Here is a 15,113-nt window from a genome sequence, read left to right on the forward strand (position 1 = left end):
GTTTATGTGGTTATAAAGCTGTAGAAGAGGTTTGCATTTCATTAACGAGCCATAACTATCAGCCAGAATATTTTGCACACAGGCATGGCTGTCAATAATAGTTTTGGGAAAAAAACTCCTACAAATTGACTGGCAAACTAATCTGACAGAGAACACAGTCAGACAGTGCTTAACACTTAGATGCTATAATTTTAGATGCTATAAAACGTCCACAGCAGTAATTATATTCTGTAGACAATGTGTATATTGAGGCAATAATAATGTCCTTGGAAAAAACGATATACCAACTCACTCGCCTTAGGCCTCTTTCACACTTGCGTTGTCCGGATCCGGCGTGTACTCCACTTGCCGGAATTACACGCCGGATCCGGAAAAACACAAGTGTACTGAAAGCATTTGAAGACTGATCCGTCTTCAAAATGCTTTCAGTGTTACTATGGCAGCCAGGACGCTATTAAAGTCCTGGTTGCCATAGTAGGAGCGGGGAGCGGTATACTTACCATCCGTGCGGCTCTCGGGGCGCTCCAGAGTGACGTCAGAGCGCCCCATGCGCATGGATGACGTGCCATGCGATCACGTCATCCATGCGCCTGGGGCGCCCTGACGTCACTCTGGAGCGCCCCGATGGTAAGTATGCTGCTCCCCACTACACTTTACCATGGCTGCCAGGACTTTAGCGTCCCAGCAGCCATGGTAACCACTCTAAAAAAGCTAAACGTCGGATCCGGCAATGCGCCGAAACAACGTTTAGCTTAAGGCCGGATGCGGATCAATGCCTTTCAATGGGCATTCATTCCGGATCCGGCCTTGTGGCAAGTCTTCAGTTTTTTTGGCCGGAGCAAAAAGAGCAGCATGCTGCGGTATTTTCTCCGGCCAAAAAACGTTCCGTTCCGGAACTGAAGACATCCTGATGCATCCTGAACGGATTTCACTCCATTCAGAATGCATTAGGATAAAACTGATCAGGATTCTTCCGTGATAGAGCCCCGACGACGGAACTCTATGCCGGAAGACAATAACGCAGGTGTGAAAGAGCCCTTACTGCTGTACACAGTGTGGCTTGACTCCCACAACGATTAGGAAAATGACTCACTCTTAAAAAATAAAACAAAATTATGGCTGAAGTTCCCTTTAGATTTCATAAAGTGAGATTAAGAACATCCTAAAGAATCTCTGAAATCTTCAGCTATAAATCCAAAACACATAGATTAGTGCAAAACGGCTTTTATATGAGTGTTAAAGCTCCGGGCAGATCCAGAGCTTTCATTTCTCTTGTTGCTATCCTACAAGCCTATGTATGCGCCATGATCGTGCACCACTTTAGAGATCGGATCTCCTCTTGTATATACTTTCACTAATCAAGTACAGCAATTCTCTATGATTACGCTTAAACCTGCTTGGGCACTCTAGCAACATGCTTAAAGGTCTTTGGCTAATATAACATCTATGAGTCATGAAGAGCATGATTGCAAGGAAAGACGTTGAATTAAGAAATATAGGGGCTCATTTACTATATTAGGCGTATTTCTGGCACAGATTGCAACACACAGTTTATTTGCACCGCAATCTACGTCTTTCCCCCGCTCACGCCAGGTCTAAAAAAGGCCCGTCTCATTCATCATTTTCTACGCCTGTTTTAGTCGTAGAAAATGGTCTAAATGTAAGACAGCGAGAAAGTTTGCTTACATTAAGACCGGCGCCTTTACAAAACTTACGGAGGGTTCCACCACGAGCGCAGGGGCTTATTAACCACCTCAGCCCCCGTAGCTTAAACCCCCTTAATGACCAGACCACTTTTTACAATTCTGCACTACACTACTTTCACGGTGTATTGCTCGGTCATACAACTTACCACCCAAATTAATTTTACCTCCTTTTCTTCTCACTAATAGAGCTTTCATTTGGTGGTATTTCATTGCTGTTGACATTTTTACATTTTTTTGTTATTAATCGCAATTTACTGAATTTTTTGCAAAAAAATGACATTTTTCACTTTCAGTTGTAAAATTTTTCAAATAAAACTACATTTCTATATATATTTTTCTCTAAATTTATTGTTCTACATGTCTGATTAAAAAAATGCAATAGGTGTATATTTATTGGTTTGCGCTAAAGTTATAGCGTTTACAAACTATGGTACAAAAATGTGAATTTCCGCATTTTGAAGCAGCTCTGACTTTCTGAGCACCTGTCATGTTTCCTGAGGTTCTACAATGCCCAGACAGTAGAAACACCCCACAAATGACCCCATTTTGGAAAGTAGACACCCTAAGGTATTCGCTGATGGGCATAGTGAGTTCATAGAAGTTTTTATTTTTTGATGAATTTTTTTTTTTCTTACAAAGTCTCATATTCCACTAACTTGTGACAAAAAAATAAAAACTTCCATGAACTCACTATGCCCATCACCTTATACTTTGGGGTGTCTTCTTTCCAAAATGGGGTCACTTGTGGGGTAGTTATACTGCCTTGGCATTTTAGGGGCCCTAATGCGTGAGAAGTAGTTAGAAATCCAAATGTGTAAAAAATGCCCTGTGAAATCCTAAAGGTGCTCTTTAGAATTTGGGCCCCTTTGCCCACCTAGGCTGCAAAAAAGTGTCACACAAGTGGTATCGCCGTACTCAGAAGAAGTAGGGCAATGTGTTTTGGGGTGTCATTTTACATATACCCATGCTGGGTGAGAGAAATATCTTGGCAAAAGACAACTTTTCCCATTTTTTTATACAAAGTTGGCATTTGACCAAGATATTTTTCTCACCCAGCATGGGTATATGTAAAACGACACCCCAAAACACATTCCCCAACTTCTCCTGAGTACGGCGATACCAGATGTGTCACACTTTTTTGCTGCCAAGGTGGGCAAAGGGGCACATATTCCAAAGTGCACCTTTCGGATTTTGCAGGCCATTTTTTTACATATTTTGATTGCAAGGTACTTCTCACACATTTGGGCCCCTAAATTGCCAGGGCAGTATAACTACGCCACAAGTGACCCCATTTTGGAAAGAAGACACCCCAAGGTATTCCGTGAGAGGCACTGCGAGTTCCTAGAATTTATTTTTTTTTGTCACAAGTTAGCGGAAAATGATGATTTTTTTTTTTTCTCTTTTTTCCTTACAAAGTCTCATATTCCACTAACTTGCGACAAAAAAATAAAATTCTAGGAACTCGCCATGCCCCTCACGGAATACCTTGGGGTGTCTTCTATCCAAAATGGGGTCACTTGTGGCGTAGTTATACTGCCCTGGCAATTTAGGGGCCCAAATGTGTGAGAAGTACTTTGCAATCAAAATGTGTAAAAAATGGCCTGCGAAATCCGAAAGGTGCACTTTGGAATATGTGCCCCTTTGCCCACCTTGGCTGCAAAAAAGTGTCACACATCTGGTATCGCCGTACTCAGGAGAAGTTGGGGAATGTGTTTTGGGGTGTCATTTTACATATACCCATGCTGGGTGAGAGAAATATCCTGGCAAAAGACAACTTTTCCAAAAAAAAATTATACAAAGTTGGCATTTGATCAAGATGTTTATCTCACCCAGCATGGGTATATGTAAAATGACACCCCAAAACACATTCCCCAACTTCTCCTGAGTACGGCGATACCAGATGTGTGACACTTTTTTGCAGCCTAGATGCGCAAAGGTGCCCAAATTCCTTTTAGGAGGGCATTTTTAGACATTTGGATCCCAGACTTCTTCTCACGCTTTAGGGCCCTAAAAAGCCAGGGCAGTATAAATACCCCACATGTGACCCCACTTTGGAAAGAAGACACCCCAAGGTATCCAATGAGGGGCCTGGCAAGTTCATAGAATTTTTTTTTTTCCGCATAAGTTAGCGGAAATTGATTTTTTTTTTTTTTTTCTCACAAAGTCTCACTTTCCGCTAACTTAGGACAAAAATTTAAATCTTTCATGGACTCAATATGCCCCTCAGCAAATACCTTGGGGTGTCTTCTTTCCAAAATGGGGTCAGTTGTGGGGTGTTTGTACTGCCCTGGCATTTGAGGGTCTCCGCAATCATTACATGTATGGCCAGCATTAGGAGTTTCTGCTATTCTCCTTATATTGAGCATACAGGTAACGAGATTTTTTTTTCCGTTCAGCTTCTGGGCTGAAAGAAAAAAATGAACGGCACAGATTTCTTCATTCGCATCGATCAATGTGGATGAAAAAATCTCTGCCCAAAACAAAAAATTGAGGGGAAAGGCGTCTGCCAGGACATAGGAGCTCCGCCCTACATCCATACCCACTTAGCTCGTATGCCCTGGCAAACCAGATTTCTCCATTCACATCAATCGATGCGGATGAATAAATCATTGCCGGGATTATTATTTTTTATATATATATATATATATATATATATATATATATATATACAAAGTGTTTGCCAAAGCATAGGAACGCCGCCTCCTCCTCAGCTCGTATGCCTCGGCAAACGTATCTGTTACTGCAGAGGAGAAAATCTCGTCTTGCAGCGCCGCATACACCGACTTGCGTGTAATCTGACAGCAGCGCAATGCTTCTGTCAGAATGCACATCAGTGCTGCAGCTAATCGATCGGTTGGTTCACCTGGAAGGTAAAAAAAAAAAAAAAAAAAAACAGGCCGCAACGCAATAATTTTATTAACTTTGCAACAGAACATATAAACTTTAACTTTTTTAACTGAACATTAACCTTTTTGCTTACTGGTGTTTTTTTTTTTTTTTTTTTTGTTTTTTTACCTTTATAGAACAAACCTCTCCTTCCCCATGGGTCAATGTGCAAAGCGCAAATCGCCCAAAGATGTGGCGAAGTGCGTTATGCACTTTGTCCCATGTGAAAGGAGACGTTTGCAGCAGCAGTGAGTGAATGGGCCCTAATAGCCCTGTGTGCCTGTCCTGGTGAGATGATCCCTATGCTAGTAGTGTACCTGTGAGTGGTACTTCCAGAAACACTCTCCAAAGCATAGGGCAGGGTGGTCAGGACAGAAATAGCGGGTGTCACGCCTTATTCCACTCCTGCTACAGACACAACATCTTTTTCGGGGTGACGGTTGGGTTGAGGTACCAGGAACGACATTGGGGAAATGTCGCTCGTGTAGACGGCTAACTACACTGGTGGATGGGGCCACGGAACCTCCTGGGTACAGGAGGTTCTCGATGATCTCTTCCTGAAATTTGAGGAAGGATCCAGTTCTCCCAGCCTTACTGTAAAGAACAAAACTATTGTACAGAGCCAATTGAATTAAATATACACCTTCTTATACCAGCGTCTGGTTCTGCGGGAAACTAAATACGGAGACAACATCTGGTCATTGAAGTCCACCCCTCCCATGAGCAAATTATAGTCGTGGACTGAGAGGGGCTTTTCAATGACACGGGTTGCTCGCTCAATTTGTATTGTCGTGTCTGCGTGAATGGAGGAGAGCGTGTAAACGTCACGCTTGTCTCTCCATTTCACCGCGAGCAGTTCTTCGTTGCACAGTGCGGCCCTCTGCCCCCTTGCAAGACGGGTGGTAACGAGCCGTTGGGGGAAGCCCGCGCGATTAGTTCGCGCGGTACCACAGGCGCCAATCCGTTCTAGAAACAAATGCCTAAAGAGGGCCACACTTGTGTAAAAATTGTCCACATAAAGATGGTACCCCTTGCCGAATAAGGGTGACACCAAGTCCCAAACTGTCTTCCCACTGCTCCCCAGGTAGTCAGGGCAACCGACCGGCTCCAGGGTCTGATCTTTTCCCTCATAGATCCGAAATTTGTGGGTATAGCCTGTGGCCCTTTCACAGAGCTTATACAATTTGACCCCATACCGGGCGCGCTTGCTTCGGATGTATTGTTTGAAGCCAAGGCGCCCGGTAAAATGTATCAGGGACTCGTCTACGCAGATGTTTTGCTCTGGGGTATACAAATCTGCAAATTTCTGGTTGAAATGGTCTATGAGGGGCCGAATTTTGTGGAGCCGGTCAAAAGCAGGGTGGCCTCTGGGACGGGAGGCGGTGTTGTCACTAAAGTGCAGGAAACGCAGGATGGCCTCAAAACGTGCCCTGGACATAGCAGCAGAGAACATGGGCATGTGATGAATCGGGTTCGTGGACCAATATGACCGCAATTCATGCTTTTTTGTCAGGCCCATGTTGAGGAGGAGGCCCAGAAAAGTTTTAATTTCGGAAACTTGGACTGGTTTCCACCGGAAAGGCTGGGCATAAAAGCTTCCCGGGTTAGCGGTGATAAATTGTGTGGCATACCTGTTTGTTTCGGCCACAACTATGTCTAAGAGCTCCGCAGTCAAGAACAGCTCAAAAAATCCCAGGGCCGAACCGATCTGAGCTGTCTCAACCCGAACTCCAGACTGGGCAGTGAAAGGGAAAACTACAGGTGCGGCTGAAGTTGGGGACTGCCAATCAGGGTTTGCCAGCACCTCTGGGATTCTAGGGGCTCTACGGCCACGTCTTTGCGGAGGCTGCGACGGGGTCACTACTGCACGTGCCACCGTACCAGCTTCAACTGCCCTTCTGGTGCTCGCTACTTCACCAGGTTGTACGGCAGTGCTGGTACTAGGTCCAGGGAGGGCTGGGCTGCTGGTGTATGCCTCACCACGTAATCCGACAGCACCAGCCCCACTCTGCTGCTCTTGAAGCGGATCCTGCGCAACCTGTGGTCTAGCGACACGGGGCCGGGTACGCCTGGTGGTATCAGGGACCTCAGCCTCCTCGTCCGAACTTTGGGTCAGAGAGCCACTGCTTTCTACAGGTTCGTATTCTGACCCGCTGGATTCATCAGATGAGGGTTCCCACTCCTCATCCGACTGGGTCAGAAGCCTGTAGGCCTCTTCAGAGGAATACCCCCTGTTTGACATTTTGGGCAACTAAATTTAGGGGTATTCCCTGAGACTACCCAAGAAAAAAAAAAGCAAGCCTGTCTTACAAAGGGGAGGCTAGCGAAGTACCGGAGGCCGCTGCGGTTGATAAAAAATATCAAAACTGATTTTTTTATCGCCGCAGTGCGTGTAAAGTGATTGTGCAGTGATCAAAAAAAAAAAATTTTTTTTGTCATTGCGGTGGGGCGGGCGTGGGTGAACGCACGTGTGGGCGACCGATCAGGCCTGATCGGGCAAACACTGCGTTTTGGGTGGAGGGCGAACTAAAGTGACACTAGTACTATTATAGATCTGACCGTGATCAGTTTTGATCACTTCCAGATACTATAAAAGTACAAATGCTGATTAGCGATACGCTAATCAGCGAATAACGGACTGCGGTGCGGTGGGCTGGGCGCTAACTGATCGCTAACTACCTAACCAAGGGGCCTAAACTATACCTAAAACCTAACGGTCAATACCAGTGAAAAAAAAAAAAGTGACAGTTTACAAAGGGGTTATCAAAGGGTTAATTGGGGTTCAGGGGGGTGATCTGGGGCTAAAGTGTAGTGTTTGGTGTACTCACTGTGAAGCCTGCTCCTCTGCTGGATCCAACCGACGAAAAGAACCAGCAGAGGAGCAGGCAGCCATATAACAGATCATATTTACAAATATGATCTGTTATCTGGCGCTGTGATTGGTTTTTTTGAAAATCATCAGCTTGCCAGCCGCGATCATTGGCTGGCAAGCTGATGACGAAATGGTCCTCTTCGAAATGCCGGCCGAACTGCGCATGCGCGGGCCGCATAGCGCGTCATCTCGCGTCTCACGAGATGACGCGTATATGCGTCGTTGTGCGCAGCGCTGCCGCCTCCGGACCGCACATCTGCGTTAGGCGGTCCGGAGGCGGTTAATAAATGACCTCGGTAGTCTGTTTTCCTTTAATTCTGTTTTGTAACATTTATAAGGAACTTAGACACAGCAAATAGGGACTACTACTCAAATATTAAATAGGGAATATTAAATAGGGAACTACTCAAATATTGAAACATTATTAAATATAGAAAAGGACTTTTGAAGTATTTTGAATTTGACAGACAAGCGAGGTGTAGTCCCTTAGATTGGGACTTGTCAGCGACAATCTCAAGGGTGGGAAGCACTACAATACAAAATCAGAAGTGCGTCTGTTGCTCAGTTCTGTTACGGTGGGAGTAAAGCAGAATGGTGCATGAGCAGTAAAGTGAGGTGAGCTGTCCTTAGGAACCTGTCACCTGGATTTTGGGTATAGAGCTGAGGACATGGGTTGCTAGATGGCCGCTAGCACAGTGTTTTCCAACCAGTGTGCCTCCAGCTTTTACAAAACTACAACTCCCAGCATGCCCGCACAGCCAAATGCTGTCCGGGCATGCTGGAAGTTGTAGTTTTGCAACAGCTGGAGGCACACTGGTTGGGAAACACTGCGCTAGCACATCCGCAATACCCAGTCCCCATAGCTCTGTGTGCTTTTATTGTGTGGGAAAAAAACGATTTTATACATATGCAAATTAACCTGAGAGGAGTCAAGCTGGAAAATATGACTCTTATGTTAATTTGCATAACAGGCAGGAAGTACAAAAATGCATAATACTTACTGAATTCATCTGCAAATGAAATTAAAAGTGTAATTTATATGTTTAGGGTAACACAATGAACATTTAGAAACGCTCAGTGAGGTTAGCATAGTAGAGGTGACAGGTTCCCTTTAAACTGTGTAGTGAATGAAGCGGGTTTTGCAAAATCCAGAATCACAATTATAACCTAATTTGTAATAATGCATATTCAAAATATGATGTTTACATGTTTCATTTAGGTATCTATTATTTAAATGGAAGTGCCAAGAAAACAGCTTAAAGGGACACTGACAGGCCTTCTGAGCATAATTAGCTCTTTATATGCCCCCCTAGGTCTTATAATAGTATAGTCCCTGTGCGCATTATAAAACGTTAAAAATAATCTTTATAATAACCTGTCCTTTCTGCCCAAGGGGCGTACTTTGTGCTGCATTTGGTATTTGCTGAGGGGCATATTGAGTCCATTAAAGATTTAATTTTTTATCCTAAGTTAGCGGAAAGTGAGACTTTGTGAGAAAAAAATAAAAAAAATAAATCAATTTCCGCAAACTTATGCCCAAAAATTTTTTTTCTATAAACTCGCCAGGCCCCTCATTGAATACCTTGGGGTGTCTTCTTTCCAAAGTGGGGTCACATGTGGGGTATTTATACTGCCCTGGCTTTTTAGGGGCCCTAAATCATGAGAAGAAGTCTGGGATCCAAATGTCTAAAAATGCCCTCCTAAAAGGAATTTGGGCACCTTTGCGCATCTAGGCTGCAAAAAAGTGTCACACATCTGGTATCGCCGTACTCAGGAGAAGTTGGGGAATGTGTTTTGGGGTGTCATTTTACATATACCCATGCTGGGTGAGAAAAATATCTTGGTCAAATGCCAACTTTGTATAAAAAAATGGGAAAAGTTGTCTTTTGCCAAGATATTTCTCTCACCCAGCATGGGTATATGTAAAATGACACCCCAAAACACATTCCCCAACTTCTCCTGAGTACGGAGATACCAGATGTGTCACACTTTTTTGCAGCCTAGGTGGGCAAAGGGGCGCACATTCCAAAGTGCACCTTTCGGATTTCACCGGTCATTTTTTACACATTTTGATTGCAAAGTACTTCTCACACATTAGGGCCCCTAAATTGCCAGGGCAGTATAACTCTGCCACAAGTGACCCCATTTTGGAAAGAAGACACCCCAAGGTATTCTGTGAGGGGCACGGTGAGTTCCTAGAATTTTTTATTTTTTGTCGCAAGTTAGTGGAATATGAGACTTTGTAAGAAAAAAAATAAAAAATAAAAATCATCATCATTTTCCGCTAACTTGTGACAAAAAATAAAAAGTTCTATGAACTCACTATGCCCATCAGCGAATACCTTAGGGTGTCTACTTTCCGAAATGGGGTCATTTGTGGGGTTTTTCTACTGTTTGGGCATTGTAGAACCTCAGGAATCATGACAGGTGCTCAGAAAGTCAGAGCTGTTTCAAAAAGCGGAAATTCACATTTTTGTACCATAGTGTGTAAACGCTATAACTTTTACCCAAACCATTTTTTTTTAATCAAAGACATGTGGAACAATAAATTTGGCGAAAAATTTATATATGGATGTCGTTTTTTTTTTTTGCAAAATTTTACAGCTGAAAGTGAAAAATGTCATTTTTTTGCAAAAAAATCGTTACATTTTGATTAATAACAAAAAAAGTAAAAATGTCAGCAGCAATAAAATACCACCAAATGAAAGCTCTATTAGTGAGAAGAAAAGGAGGTAAAATTCATTTCGGTGGTAAGTTGCATGACCGAGCGATAAACGGTGAAAGGAGTGTAGTGCCAAAGTGTAAAAAGTGCTCTGGTCATGAAGGGTGTTTCAGCTAGCAGGGCTGAAGTGGTTAAACAAAGAAAAAAATGAAAATCACATGAGCAAATGTAGAATGCATGTGTCAAAGGATTCTGTTCCCTAAGCAGTAGGCCTAAAAGGAATGTGAACATTTATACTTAGGCCTCTTTCACACTTGCGTTGTTCGGATACGGCGTGTACTCCACTTGCCGGAATTACACAGCCGGATCCGGAAAAACGCAAGTGAACTGAAAGCATTTAAAGACAGATCCGTAGTAGTGGGGAGCAGCATACTTACAGAATGACGTCAGAGCGCCCCATGCGCATGGATGACGTGCCATGTGATCACGTGTCATCCATGCGCGTGGGGCGCCCTGACGTCACTCTGGAGCGCCCTGGGAGCCGCACGGATGGTAAGTATACTGCTCCCCCGCTCCCCCACTACACTTTACCATGGCTGCCAGGACTTTAGCGTCCCGGCAGCCATGGTAACCATTCAGAAAAAGCTAAACATCGGATCCGGCAATGCGCCGAAACGACGTTTAGCTTAAGGCCGGATCCGGATCAATGCCTTTCAATGGGCATTAATTCCGGATCCGGCCTTGCGGCAAGTGTTCAGGATTTTTGGCCGGAGTAAAAAGCGCAGCATGCTGCGGTATTTTCTCCGGCCAAAAAACGTTCCGGTCCTGAACTGAAGACATCCTGATGCATCCTGAACGGATTGCTCTCCATTCAGAATGCATTAGGATAAAACTGATCAGGATTCTTCCGGCATAGAGCCCCGACGACGGAACTCTATGCCGGAAGAAAAGAACGTGTGAAAGAGCCCTTAAATGAGTTGCCTGGGACCCTCAAACTGATCACCTATACACAGAATAGGTCATCAATATCTGATTGGTGTCAACTGCATAGCACCCGTGCTTGGTTTTCCACCTCGGACACCTTTACGTGAATGGTTCTGAGTTGCAGGAAGGCCATGTGACCATCAGACACGAGGTTACAGGCCTAGAAAAAGCCACAGCGTTCATCTCAGCACATCACCCCATAGCAGCTTATCAACATACAGCCAGGATCATATATTATCTATCCTGAGGAGAGGTCATCAATAGTTCAGTCTCAGACAACCCCATTAACTTTTGATATGCCACTAAGATGCTAGGAGATACATTGGTAGGGTGTGTAAGTTGGTACCCTTGCATCTGGATATAAGGGTTGTGGTACTCTACAAAATACAACTAGGGGTTGCTACCTGAGCAAAGCTTCTAATACTTCTCTTTACATATGCATCCCTTTAGGAAGACACACAAGCCCTCTAAAAAGAAATTTAAAAGAATATAAAAGTTAAAAAAAAATCAGAGAGATTAGTGGAAGCAGATGGAGAGGACTGTGCTCTCTTATGATCAGGCAGATTGTTTCAGGAGAGCTCTGCCGAATATTTAAATAAATAGTCATGGTTGTCTGGTGCTGTTGGACCCCTTGACTGTAAACTATAAGAATTTTTTTTTTACTTTTTTTTAGCAAGATTTAAAAATGTATTACAAGAAATGACGAGAATTAGTGACAACTGCTTCTAACGGTAAAGCATAGATATTAAATATAAACAAGTAAAATTAAGATTAAATTAAATGAGAATTTTATTTTTAAAGTACATCACCAGCTTTTACATAAAATGATCAAATAAATGTGCCTCTCACCTTCGAGTGAAAAAGTACCCATTTTGGACTCCAGAAAGTCAAACAGTGTACTAGGTGCAGAAGGTCTAGCATTAGTTACTTCATCGTCAGCTTCTGCTCGTGTTCTTCCTCGACCTTTTCCTTTACCTGTCCACAGGACATCTTACATATTAAACACAAAATTATTACATTCAGTTGTATTTTGCATTTAATTCACAATCAAAAAAGAATATCTGGGGACGTTGAAGCTGGCCTGCAAAAAAAAGTTTCTCTGTCTCGGCTTGCCTAGAACGCAGTTAGGCCTTATGCACACGACCGTGGTGTGTTTTGCGGTCCGCAAATCGTTGATCCGCAAAACGCAGATGGCGTCCATGCGCGTTCTGCAATTTGTGGAACGGCACGGACAGCCTTCAATATAGATGCCTATTCTTGTCTGCAAAGTGCGGACAAGAATAGGACATGTTATATTTTTTGGGCGGGGCCACAGAACAGGAGCAATTGATGCGGACAGCACATGGAGTGCTGTCCGCATCTTTTGCGGCCCCACTGAAGTGAATGGGTCCGCATCCGAGCCGCCAAGACTACGGCTCGGATGCGGACAAAAACAATGTCCGTGTGCATGAGGCCTTACTCAGGGATTCAGATTTTTCAGTCTAGATGATAGCAGTGGTTAGGATGTGAATGGAGATGTGTCAAGTAAATCTCTGAAAAGGCCACAAAAATAAAGTACAAAAAGGTAACAGTTTTAACCACTGAAAGATGGTATACATTTTGGGCCTGTAGAAGGCAGCATTTTTTCCATTTTATTTTGATTTATCTGGCTACACAACCATGACACCTTTGTTAAACGTGACCAATTGTATTTTTAACAGGGATTTTCCAAGACTTCTATACTGATAACCTACCCTCTGCATAGGTCATCAGTATCTGATTGATGGGGTTCGGACACCATTACATTAGTGCCAGTAAGCCTCATCACAGCTTAGCTTAGGCCATGTGATATTACGTTCATCGGTCACATGGCCTAGGAGCAGCTCAGCCCCATCGAAGTGAATGAGGCTAAGCTGCGATACCAAGCACAGGCACTATACAATGTATGGCATTGTGCTTGGTGAGATGAGAGAAGGCCCCGGTGCTACTGCAACCAATGGTGCCTTCCCAAACGACTGATAGGCAGGGATTCCAGGTGTCGGACCCCCACGATCAGATCCAGAGGATAGGTCATCAGTATAAAAGTCTTAGAAAATCACTTTAATGGCATCATTTTGAGGCCTTGTACAGTTGGACTGCATTGCGAATCTCTTAAAAACAAATACAAAATTACAGAAGAATTTTTGCACAATAATGGCATTTTGCATTTGTATCGCCACATTCAAAGAGTCACAACCTTTTAATAAATGTTTGCAGTTGTAGCTTTTCATTATTAATTCTGCCACCATACAAACATTAACATATTTTTTTTCTTAGGCTAATTTGACACTTGCGGCAGAGGAATCCGGCAGGCAGTTCTGTCGCAAAACGTATGCCAACTGATTGCATTTTAAGACCAGGATCCTCATCCGTCTTACAAATGCATTGCAAGAACGGATCCGTCTGTCATATGAACAAATGGATCCATTTAGATTTTTTTTTCACATTTTTACCGGTCTGCGCAGATCCGGCATTCCGGTATTTTAAATGCTGGATCCGGGACTTGCCGGCATTCAGGCAAGTCTTCAGTTTTTTGGGCAGGAGATAAAACCATAGTATGCTGCGGTTTTATCTTTTGCCTGATCAGTCAAAAAGACTGAACTGAAGACATCCTGAACGGAATGCTCTCCATCAGTGGCGTTGCTAGGGCTGGTGTCACCCGGTGCGGTAGAAAATGGTGTCACCCCCCCTGGGTGACACCTGACAGTGTAGGCTATATGTATATAACAAACATATTTCATATGAAAACTTACAATTACTTGGCTTGGCCCTTGGGGGTCTCGGACGCCACTTCCACACTTTGGCCGGGGTCTCGGCGGAGCTGATGATGTGTTTTATCCTAATGAGAAAGATTTCATAATAAGGATTTGGAGAAGGGGCAGAGGGATAGCAGAGCAGGGAGAGGCTGGTGCTGCTACTAGGGGGCCATACCATGGGGGAGTAATAACGCCCACCATAATGCCCCCCCCCCCCCAGTAGAAATAATTCTCCTTATAATGTGTCAGTGCAAAAAATACCCCCCTGTAATGTCCCCAGTTGAGCTAATGTCCCCATAGTGCCTCCATAATGTGCCAGTATAAAATACCCCTATATAGTGACCCCAGTAAATGCCCCCATAGTGCTCCTCTCCCCCTAGTGCCCCCATAATGTACCAGTATAAAATGCCCGATATATAGTGCGCCAGTAGATGCCCTCAGTGTCCCCCATAATTTGTAAGCATAAAATCCCCCTTCTCAGTGCCCCGTAGTAGTCCTCTCCCCCCTTCCCCATAGTACCCAACACAATGTGTCCCAGTATAAAATGCCCCTATACAGAACCCCCATATAAAATAACCGTTCTTTGTGGCCTCAGTAGATGCCCCTATAGTGCCCACCAATAATGTGCCAGTAAGAAGTGCCCCCATAGATGTCCCCCAATAATGTGCCAGTGAAATGTGCCCTCATAGATGCCCCTTAATCATGTGCCAGTAGCCTAAGCCCCCCATCAACATGTGCCAGTAGCCATAGGCGCCCCCCCTATCATGTATCCAGTAGCCATAGGGCCCCTCTATCATGTGCCAGTAGCCATAGGGCCCCCTATCATGTGCCAGTAGCCATAGGGCCCCTCTATCATGTGCCAGTAGCCATAGGGCCCCCTATCATGTGCCAGTAGCCATAGGGCCCCCCTATCATGTGCTAGTAGCCATAGGCCCACCTATCATGTGCCAGTAGCCATAGGCGGCCCCCCCTATCATGTGCCACTAGCCATAGGGCCTCTCCTATCATGTGCCACTAGCCATCAGTATTGTACAGAAAAAAAAAAAAAAAAGGAAAAAAACACTTACCTCTTTGGCAGCGATGCGATGCAGGCCTCTTCTGGCCTGTGTCCCGCGCTGTGTACGGCTCAAGGCTTAGGTGGCGCGATGACGTCATCGCGCCGCCTGCGCCGGCCTCTGATAGCAGGGCTCCAGACTAAAAAAAATACCTAGTAGCCATTGGCTCCTGAA

At 44.3% G+C, this 15,113-nt stretch overlaps 1 protein-coding gene across 1 annotated transcript in view; it reads right to left on the bottom strand.

Moving 5' to 3' along the window:
• Positions 1 to 15,113, bottom strand: part of TDRD3 (tudor domain containing 3) — a gene marked incomplete at its 5' end in the record, with an annotated part of 128,289 nt that overhangs the window by 90,273 nt on the left and 22,903 nt on the right. Inside the window, one exon of the mRNA XM_044275108.1 lies at positions 11,960 to 12,085. Coding sequence (XP_044131043.1) covers positions 11,960 to 12,085 — 126 coding nt within the window. The remainder of the gene's footprint in view (positions 1 to 11,959; positions 12,086 to 15,113) is intronic.

The sequence above is a fragment of the Bufo gargarizans genome, unplaced genomic scaffold, assembly GCF_014858855.1.
Source record: "Bufo gargarizans isolate SCDJY-AF-19 unplaced genomic scaffold, ASM1485885v1 original_scaffold_886_pilon, whole genome shotgun sequence".
Classification (NCBI taxonomy): Eukaryota; Metazoa; Chordata; class Amphibia; order Anura; family Bufonidae; genus Bufo; species Bufo gargarizans.